Here is an 11,279-nt window from a genome sequence, read left to right as displayed (position 1 = left end):
TATTTTGAATGCTGAGATGTACATTTCACTAAGAATAAACAGAAGGCCAGTTCAGTTCATCCTTATGGCGACGCCAGAAGATCCAAACAGTGCAATCTTACAGACAAGAATCATATCAAATATTTAAAATATATAAACATTTTTTTCCAAATATCATCAAATGTAATAGTATTCTTTGTAAACCATTAGCAACCTATTTGTACAATTCTGCATTATAAAATGTGAGGAATTAGAGAGAGCAACCTAGTATACTAGTATCAAGTAAGCAATAAAAAACACATACAATAGCCATTGTGTTAAGAGAGCTCAATCTGGCATAGTGGTTCCCTGTCAAAAAATTAAAAGACACTGTAAATCAAAAGATATTAGGTACAAAATATGACATGAGCACAAAACAGATTTAAAAGTGTTGCTGTCAGATTTTATATAAAACGCCATGCCGTCTTGCTTAACACCTTTTATAGTGCAATGGCAATAAATACGTATTTAGGTCATTTTAACACAATGTATTATACTCTTCTTAGCACTGCCTCTCACATCAAGGCTGTAAGGATTAAGCTCAGTGCTGGAAGCAGAGCTTTACATATAGTCACCTACGAAGATGTATACAAAATGCTAATACATAATAAGATTGTACTTTTTATTACACAAGATAAAAAAAACATTAAAGAAAACAAGAGCCGTAGTACATTGTAAAGGGCCTCCTTGGCATAAGTCATTACGTCCACTCAACATCATTACATCTACTCTTATCATATTCGAGACATAAAAAATCGTTTCAGTTATAACAATAGAATGTTGATAGAAATTGCATTATGGTAAACAAGTCATAAAAAATGATAATTCCTAAGATGTTGGCAGCTGACGAATAAACTACACGCCTACATTGGCAATTAGAAATCTTGCGAAAAACAAGTAAATCACTTTGGATGTGGGAATTGTAGTGTGAATTAAACAGTGTTTACTTAGTAGTGTATCAATAGTTCAATGCTGTATAAAAAATGCGCATCCTGTTAAACGACATTTTACGTTATCCCACGACATTATTCGGTGTGAACAACAAACGCTGGTAAACCAACATACAAAACCAAATAAAAAGCATAAGAATTGTGTAAGATATCATGCATCGTATAATGAATTGTTACCATAATGTATGTGCCAAAAGGGCAAGAAATAGTTTAGAGATATAAGGCCACACCAAGTAAATTTTATGGATGACGTCCTTTAGAGACCCTAAATCTAATGCGAGAGGGCGAAAAAAAACAAACAAGAAGGGCCCTAAAAAACAAGATGCATAGATTAGAAATATACTAAGAGACAACAAATGTTCGGACACAAATTGAAAGAGGTGACACAGTGTAACAAGCAAGAAGTCTTTTATTCATCATCAAAACAGCAATAAATCAGGTGGAACAGCAGTTGTCGTCCTATGCTTTGGGGAGATAGATGGAGCGGTTAGCAAGTTTCTTCAAATGTGGCAGCATGACCAAACTGAATTCCTGAAGGAATTCATGATTTCCTTGCTTGATGCTTCATAAGCTTTGGTCCGTACAAACCTATTTGCGGCACTGTCGTGACTCTTTGGTCATAGTTACAGGAAGCGGAATTTCTTGTTTTTTTTTTCTAGGAACAGGCCAAAATCAATGCGCGCGTGGACGTCATCCATAAAATTTACTTGGTGTGGCCTAAAGAATGACGGGTTTTCAGCGACGACAACCTGAGCGCAATGAATGATGGGATAGCATCAGCCGTACTGTGACGCCATGTTTGTTTATTGTTTTTAGTCGATGTCTTTGGAAAAAAGAAGGTAAAAGAAGTTACGAACCATCAAGTCGTGTTTGATTTGTCTATTCATCGTTTCGACACTGACCCATTACATCCAAAGGCCTTTTAAATTTTTTATTCAATGGATAGGGACATGACGTACAACTCACCCCTTGCGCAACGAGCGATGCACGCAACCGCTCACGGCCAGTCGTGGCGTGCAGACCACATACACTGTGCGTAACCGTGAGAGTGAGTCTGACATGTGGATGTCTTAACTACTAAGTACCTAATACCAGCCCAGAAGAGAACAAGAAATAGCCATGCATTCAAGTACCAGAGTTATCAACCAAGGATTGAGGTGTTCAAGAATTAATTCTTTCCTAGAACTATCGCAGAGTGGAACTCACTGTCACCAAGTACAGTAGGGGCATTGTCAATAGATAGCTTTAAACAATGTCTAGAGCTAGAAGTTCAAGGGTTAGGTGTGACAAGTCGATCGGTGTAATATAGCCAGCTGCCGCCGCGCCGCGTGCCTGCGAAGCTGGTGTGTTACGCCGAAAGGCGGTTATACCGGCTATACAGATACAGATACAGACATGCGTTGATGTACTGCCCATACAAGTCGTTTCCCAGTGAGCACGTTCTCAGAAAAATGTAGTGATTCTCAAAATCACTTCGTGGCGAAATGCCAAGGACAAGGCAAAGCTGACGGGGTCGCACAGCTGGTTAGCCGTGAACTTCTGTGTGTGTTCTGAGTTTCCAATGACTTTTCCGGAAGACTGACTCATGACAAATTCCAGACTCCATACGTTTTGTTTTACCAAAGTCTACTTCCTGTTCGCGTCAGGCACTGGTTAGGCCATGTTGATTCCATTTTATGGATAACATCCACACGCGCATTTATTTTTTCTGTTTAGGGGCACCAAAATTGGACAAAAAATGAATCAATTTGCATTAAAACCTTTTTTGGATGGATATGACAAATAAAATACACAACACGCCGTGTTCCGCATCACACTCTGTTACAGCCATCCCGTGGATTGGATTACCCTTCGGCCGTCGATCTGACCCACGGTAGGGCCGGTACCTCGGGTAATACGGAATACACTTAGTTGTTTACTGTATCGGTATAGCCTGTATAACTGTCTTTTGGTGTAACACACCAGCTTCACAGGCACGCGGTGCTGCCACAACTAGCTATATCACACCGAACGGCTTGTTACACTCAACTGTATCTGTATCAAAAGCCAACGAAGCATTACGTAACCATTAGAACATTCAAGAACAGTTCAACTTTTCACCCCCTAGAACATACCATTTACATCCGTCCAAGAAGAAGAAAACATACGGCGCGCACACGGAAACACTCAGTTGTTGAGAAAAACATAGAATTGTAGAATAAGACTTAAAGAAAGGTTGCCTATGGTACAACGGTATGGTATGGTAGAATTTAATTTGCCCTACAAATTCTTTTAACCAGATGAAAGTTTCGCCTGTGTCATTTTCTTGGAATTCCGCCTGATACGAGTAAGCACCAGGAACAAGGAAGTTCCTTTTGCTGAGCAATAATTTCACATCTATATATAGCGTGCCAGTGCACGGTACGGCATCACACAGAGACAAACCAGCATGGCGTTAACTGTGTTTAACCTACTCCTGACATTACATCTCATGTCCCAGACGTCTGCTACTACAGCCCCACCTGTTACCACATCGGAGCCAGGGAACGGTGAGAGTTTTTTCCTATTACCTTCGCTTAGTTTATGTTTTGGGTAGTGTTTTTGTACGTACTTATGTTTGGTTTAAAATAAGCTTTGGATACATGTTCGTGAAATTCGGTGACGTCACATCGGTAAGTCTTGTTAATAATAGGGTTTTCAGGGCCACCACTAATGGCCTGTTACACTCTTAATGCCCACAAAATTTAAGCTAACTATTCTGGTGCTTCAAAGGCATAACGTTATCCTTATTATTCCGCATTTCCCGTCCCTACATGTAGGAGCACTATTAGCCTCACTATTACATAAATTTGACAGAGAAAAACCCTAAAGACAGCCTGCCCTAACTACGATAGACAGGATACCAGGCAAGTCAGACCAAGAAATGAATGTTGGATTCTGGTTAGGGACAAGGTTTTTAGACGGTCGTTACGTGCATTTTGCCTGTCTAAAGAAAACTTAGAATACCCCTTTCCGAGACTAGGTAGAAATCATCAGTAGAATGAAGGAATTGATAACGAGAAGGATTTAAACTGATACGACTTGCAGTTGTAAAGCCTCGATTCTAAACCTTTCTCATTCACGTGACTCAGAGATTCAGAGGTCCCGTGACTGGACAGGTAGTCAGGAAAAGCACGTCGGCAGAACGTACTACACCTGCGCGAAACCCGTAATGTATTGTACATAGCACTTCGGCAGAATGTCTCATATAAGGTTGTATTCGCTCATATAAGGTTAGCATTTCAACAGTAGTTTCCAAATGGTGTGTCGGAAAAGATATCTTCTGCAACAGTCAAAATTCTAATGCAACGTTGACCAAAAACCCAACGAAAAACACGAAAATCCAGGGTTCTGCGCAGGCGCTCTACCGACGTGCTGTCAGGAAATTCAATGGAATTGGTGTTGATTCCCTTTATATCTCTCTGACACAGTACGTAAGAACGTAGTGGTAGAACCTTTAGATTCTCAGTCCACAATCCTTACAGCATGGCGAGACGCCAGCGCAGAGGTTACAGGGTCGATCAGCACACTACCCTGGGTGCCAGCCAAGTTTACGGGCCGCTATGCGCTAGCCGTTTCCTTTGGAAGCCAGAAGCCCGTCTCCCGCAGACCTAAATTACCGCTGCGGTGGAGTTGAGCCCGTGGGGAGTTGTAGGGCCAGCCAAACTCCCCCCGGGCTAGAGTCCCCCATAGTAGTATAAACATAGACGAGTTTGTGTGTGTATCTGTGTGTCTGTCTGTGTCTTGTAAACAGCATGACATAAATATTGAATGCAATTTCAAGTAGGGAAAACACTATATTCTTGATGAGAAAATATCTCTGAAATTCACAATAACTACCATTCACCAGCGGGCGAAGGGATCTTGCGGCCCGGAAAACGAGTTTGGCTTCCAGGGTATCAGCACACTGACCGTGAACTTTTGTCCTTCCGGAGTTTCAAATGTCTTTTCCGATAAACTGCCTGCCTCGTGACATATTCCATACTCCATTTGTTTTTCACCGAAGCCAACTCTCTGTGATAACTGACGGTGCACCATTACCTTTGCTATAGGAATGTTACGATTTCGGAAGAGTATGTGCGTGTATCTGTCTGTGTGTTTGTCTGTCTGTCTGTCTGCGCCTTGTAAACAGCTTGACATGAGAAGACTTAGACGGAACGCCTTGACATTATTAAGAGTATTGAATGCAATTTCAGGTAGAGAAAACACAATTTCTTAACAGAGTTTTGGCATTATTTAATCATTGAGGCGTATAAAATAGCATATCCCAAAACAAGCTACACGAGGCGCCTGTTTATGATTTGGGTACCGCACATAAATACTGTAGTAGCTAGATCAAGTCTACGATACAAAACAAGCAAGTTTTGATATGATCTTGACATGATTTGATAACTCCTTTTGGATGGTAGATAAGTTTTGTGACTGACAAAATGGGTTTTGGCCGCATATAGAACCTGGAGAGCCGTTTATTATTACTTTAGGTAAAAGCTTTTCATGGTAGCGTTTGTTTGTGTTCATGCAATACTAGCCCTTGTCCTGCTGACATTCCTGGCACAATATTTTTCAATAATTTCTTGTCTTAATTAGATCATAGACCCCCAATTTTTTTTTTGTCCTGCAGTGGCATAGTTACTTCCGCATTCGTTGCGTTTCGCTGCGGTGTGATGCGTTGCACGAGAAATACCCCCAAATCGTACCTATACAGGGTGCTATATAGATGGTAGTGTATGTGCAGAACGACAAATGTTGCGATCATTAATTAGGACGAGGGCTAGTACTGTGTATGGCTAACGCTGCAGTATCAATGTAGTACGGACAAAATTTGTGAAACTTGTCTAGAAAGTCGTATGTGAGAGGCAGCCAGCTGGCAACTGTGATATGTGGTATAGAAATATATCAGGTTTATATGGCTGTATGATTTGGGTTAGGAAGCTGTTTTTTCAGTTTGTGTATAAATGCGCAGCATTCTGTAACTTCCAATGAGAGCATACTACAGTTTAGTTGACCTCCACAGAGCGCCAATTAAAAAATAGCCCGTTTTTATTTATTTCTTGCCCTAATCATACCCTAAACTCAAATATATCTGCTTTTCGTTCTTCTCTAGTGCGCCCTACTATTATTTAAACCGCACAGTGAGTCACATTAACCCTACCTAGACCGGGCTTTTTTTGACATGGGGGGACCGGGGGGGGGGCTTCTTTTGACCCCCCCCTAAGAACTCGGGAACGGTATGTCGTATGACCACCAAATTTTCAGAGAATGGTGTACTAGTGAAAATTTATCATATCTACAATTTTTATGTCGTTATGACGTATTATGACGTCATTATGACGTCATTAATGTGATTTTATTGGCCAAAACCGTCTAAATAGGTTTTTCCCTGAAAACTAAATGGTATTCAACATAACTGTACCAAAAGTGTTTATGACAGAATATTATGGTGTACTAAGTCTTATGTTGCCCATAGCAACACCGGTGACGTCATAAAATGACGTCATGCATATTTAAGATATCCGCCATCTTGGATCATCAATCTTGAATTTTCAAAAATACTTTTTTTTCATGATAAAGCCTAAAAAACATTGTAAACATACTAAAGACCTTCATTTAAACATTTTTTGGAAAAAGAAATGGAAGTATTGATGAAATTTTAATGAAAATAACCTGTATATACCTGTTCTAATGATATGGTCCGCCATCTTGGATTTTGGCCAATGACGTCATCAAATTAGCATAAATTATGCATATTTAATGATAAAATTTACATAAAATTATATGGGATGTTATTAATATTAGAAACCATGAGTAACTTGACATAAAACCCATAAAATTCTATTGTTGAAACAAAAAGTACTAAATTTAGCAAAAAATGCCTGTCAGAAACCCGTTGCCATGGCAACACAAAAAATTATTATCTTATTCCAATGATAGAGAATTGTTGCCAACAATATTTTAGGAAAAGTCACCAAGTTTGGTCGTTCTACGGCTAGCCGTTAAGACGCTAGGTGACATCAAAGTTGCCGCGGGCACTTTTAGCCCCCCCCCCCGGTCTAGGTAGGGTTAAGGCTATCAATAGAAATCCCCTCAGGCTAAAACAAGTCAAGTAAAACTAGAGTTCCACCACCTCATACCTTCGCCAAATAATGTTAACCTTCATGCTTTAATTTATAGATTAATCCCCCTGATTGTGCAAATAGGATCCTATATTGCATCAATTATATCTGTTGATCATATTCTACACCATAAGACAGTCTTATCTTATCAAAGAATGCCATTACATCATTTCCTTATAAATTATTCAAATGCGGTCCTTATTTGAATAAGTTATGTTTAATTATGTTCACCTTCACATAACTTTCAAATATTCCAAGTATGAAATTCCAGGCAGTTACCACTATGTAATTATAACATTTTGTTCATTATTTATGCAAATTAAGTCCTCATTTGCATAATCGATATCTGCCCCTCTTTCTGCCGTTATTAATCACATATATCACAAGCTTGAATAGTCATATCATGGAATGCAGCTGATTTATAGAATTTCCTCATTAATAATGCAAATTACATTAAGATTTGCATAATTGTAATATTATTATGTCAAGCATCACTTCAGCTACCTACATGCCAAAAATCACGACGATCCATCAATCGGTTCTTTAGTTATCCGCCTTTTAACATTTTCAACTAACGCCCCTGCAGTTCCAGAGCAAGAAGCTAGGGGGCTCAAACTCATGTCACTTAATTTCCAGTACAAGAGCTATCTACCATCTAAATTTAATGACCCTAGCATGTCCAGATCACGAGATCACGAGTCAAAACCGGAAGTTCAGCTGCAATACCATAACAAGCCGCTAGGGGGCCCAAAATCTAATCAGTTCCACGTCTCATTAAGATCTACCCACTTACCAAATCCATCGTAGCCTTCTTGAGTTATCGTGTTGACACACACACAGACACACGAACGCCTACGAAAACATAACCTTCTTGGCGAAGGTAACTAATTGCACAGCAACTGTAACAGGTACAAAAACAATGTCGAGTTCTTGAGCAATACTGAATGTCAAGACTGATGTCGACACAATTTTCTCTAAAAAATGCTAAGAAGTTCTGTACAAACTAGAAGACTTTCCCACATCTCGTACCAATCCAGACCAGTGCAATGTCTATGGCGGTATATCTGTGTTGAAAAGCTAGATAATAATTAGCTACATAATTAACTTCCCTTGTTTCAATAGAGCTAGTTTGATGATTCTATCCCTTCTTTTCCAGGTCAATGGTTGGAACGTGATTCGTCATGGGTCGTAGACTCTTCCGGTGTGTGGGTTGACGACAAAGGTAGGGCATACGATGCCGCAAAAGCCTTGGATGGTGACAAAGGGACCTACTGGAACGCACAAGCTAAAGGACAAAGAACATACAACTATAACAACTGGTACTTCGTGCTGGACCTTATAACGTCCCACACTCTGACCCGCATCGCAGTCAACAACTACGGAGACACCACCCATGACACTGCAGCCTTCACCTTACAAAAGTCTCAGGCCGGAAGTCCATACACCTGGGAGGACGTCGTGTCTGTCGATAACGTGACCGGAGGGACACGGCAGCGCCAGGAGTTCGGCGGGTTCCAGGGAACAGCGCGGTACTGGAGGTTCGTGGTCACGCGGACCCACTCGGGCTGGCAGCCATGGCTCCCAGAGCTGGACTTCTACGGAATCTTACGAGGTAAAGGAAAGCATCATTCTTGTCAGTCGGTTTTTCGTGTTCGCAGCTAATACACACGTTTCACTTTGTTTAATCAGCATGTAACTGCAGGCATGCCCGTGTGATATACGTATTTTTTCCGTAGTGGTTTTTGTGGTCAATGTAATATTTCAGAACCACCCCTACATTTAACGGCCACTTAGGACTGGTCGTAAAAAACCGTTGTTTTGAATTGCAGAGGCGCGTTTTTTTTCGTGCAGACGCTACGGTTGGTCGTTGGTTAGAACAGCTACTGCCTCGCAAGTGCAGGAGGTCGTTTTCAAATACGTTCGCAGCTACAAGTCATGGTTGTCTTTGTTGTATTTCTACGTACAGGCAATTGGGCATGTGGTGTGTCAGTGTTGATGCACGTTATGTTCTTTTTACCGTAGCGCGTAGAAGAACCGTGAAATAAATGCACAATTTAAAAACACCCCTATTTCTATAATCATGTGGAATTGGCCGTAGTTTAGTCGTATGGTAGGGTGAGTTGCTATTAGATGTTAGGTTGTTTTTGTGTATTCGTTTGCGAGTATCTGTTGGGATTGTGACTTATAGTTTGCACATTCTACGATATCTTGTCAAGTGAATTATATGTAGTAGATTTATTTATTAATTTTTATTTTGCGCGAAAATACAAAATACGTAGTGAAGTAAATCAAAAGTTAAAAAAAACTAGAAAGGCCAATATTTGCTTTGGAGCAAATACAGCGATGGGTTCACCACATTTTACGACATGGCAGGGAAAGAATGAGAAACACAAGGGAAAACAATGATTTACATTGATATAACTATAATATGAAGTAACATACAACTAAAACAACAGTTGGATAGCTATTCCCTACTTTATTGGTTAGGGTTTTTAATTGCATAATGCAAACTGTTGATTTTCAAAAAAAAAGAAAAAAAAACGTTCATGCCCCGCATTCCAATGCTGGAGCAGAAAAGCTTGAAATACCTACCAAAACACTTGAATAAAGACATACTGTCAGTATGGAAATGCTCTGTGCAGGTGTTAATCAAGTTAAATCCCAACAGCCAATCAGCAAGAAGTATAGAGGAAAGCTGCATGCCTATTGGTTGATGCCCTGCATTCCATTGTGATGACTCATGCCCAGACGTGGTAAACACGGCACACTAACACAGTAATACATTTGCTATAACACAGCCAAAAAACTCAATTAAAACCATTCTAAAAGCCTGTATCACAAAAATTTAAAAAACGCCTAGGGGTATTTGCCCACTGTACCTCCATACCAAATTTCAGGACCTTAGGCCCTAAAATGAAGAAGCTGAATCCATTTAAAAATGGCAGGAGAAGGAGAAGGAGAAGAAGAAACATCAGAAAAAGCAATATGGGTTCACCACCACTTCGTGGTGTGGTGAACCCATAATAAGAAGAAAAATGAACGTGATTACATGGATCACTGGAGGCAAATCAGACTTCTCAACATTACTTTATATGAGACGTTCTGCCTAAGTGCACATTAGGCCACACCGATTAAATTTTATGGATGACTTCCGCGCGCACATTGATTTTTATCTGATCTCGGGCTCTGACCTGGCTCTTGGCCTCGGTAGTCCACGATATTTAGCGACAATACGGAGCCGGTGGTAACTATGGAGGATAATACCCAGGCTAACGACTCCTCGACTCAAAAACTCCGCAAAAAAAAAAACAACAGCATATGCCGGCTTGTAGTATACGTTGCTATTTACTGCCGCAAATTCACATACCAGCTTAAAGTTTGTAGAATCCTGTGGTTGAGTAGCATTTTTACTTTTGGCCTGATTTTTTTTTTATTCGCCCGCGCGCACTAGTTTTGGGCTCTTCGGGGATGTTATCCATAAGGCCATGTTGATTTGATTATATGGATGACATCCGCGCACGCATGAATTTTCGTCCATTTCCAAAAAAAAAAGTTTTCAACCATACTGTAAATCGTGCAAAACAGTTGCTAAATGAGCAAAAATATACCATAAGTTGCAAGGAAAACATTTAGAAACGATACCAATGTCGTAGAATGCCAAAATCAAAGGAAAAAAGACAAAAATGTAAAGAAATGAATTCGAAGAGTAGATTATTCGTCATAACATATTCTGTGCCATTTGTTCAACCTTCATGACCACGTAGATTTCATAGTGAAATCAACTTTTTTTTTGCAAAACTTTTTTTTTATTCGCACGCGCGCATCAGTTTTGGGGTTCCCAGAGGATGTCATTCATATAATCAAATCAACGTTGCCTAAAATGAAGTCGGTTTGGCCTTATGCACAATACATTACGGCTTTCGCGCAGGTGCAGTACTGAATTTTTTTCCCACCAAACCCAACCTCTGCAGGCAGTCAAAAGCTTCAATGGGCTATAAACCTAATCGCTTCAACACATTTCAGTCGTTCTGCAAGGAGGTGTGAACCAGACGAATGAATAGGCACAATCAGCAGGAGGCTTGTGGCCCAATGAATGCCTTTCTGACTGGCTAGATGTGTGATAATCCACCGCAATAAAATGGATATCCCTAATGACAGTTTGATGGTTTCCGGGGAGGGG

General features: G+C 40.2%; 1 protein-coding gene across 1 annotated transcript; it reads left to right on the top strand.

Annotated features, from left to right (window-relative positions):
* Positions 1-3,367: 3,367 nt before the first annotated feature.
* On the top strand, positions 3,368-8,761 carry LOC109468303. Its single transcript, XM_019766555.1, has 2 exons — positions 3,368-3,496; positions 8,256-8,761. The coding sequence occupies exons 1-2, from the start codon at positions 3,397-3,399 to the stop codon at positions 8,759-8,761; spliced, it is 606 nt and encodes a 201-aa protein (XP_019622114.1). The 5' UTR covers positions 3,368-3,396.
* The last annotated feature ends 2,518 nt before the right edge of the window (positions 8,762-11,279 follow it).

This window comes from Branchiostoma belcheri, unplaced genomic scaffold (assembly GCF_001625305.1).
Source record: "Branchiostoma belcheri isolate BF01 breed outbred unplaced genomic scaffold, Haploidv18h27 scaffold199, whole genome shotgun sequence".
Lineage (NCBI taxonomy): Eukaryota > Metazoa > Chordata > Leptocardii > Amphioxiformes > Branchiostomatidae > Branchiostoma > Branchiostoma belcheri.
This window is presented reverse-complemented; position numbering and strand designations above follow the sequence as displayed.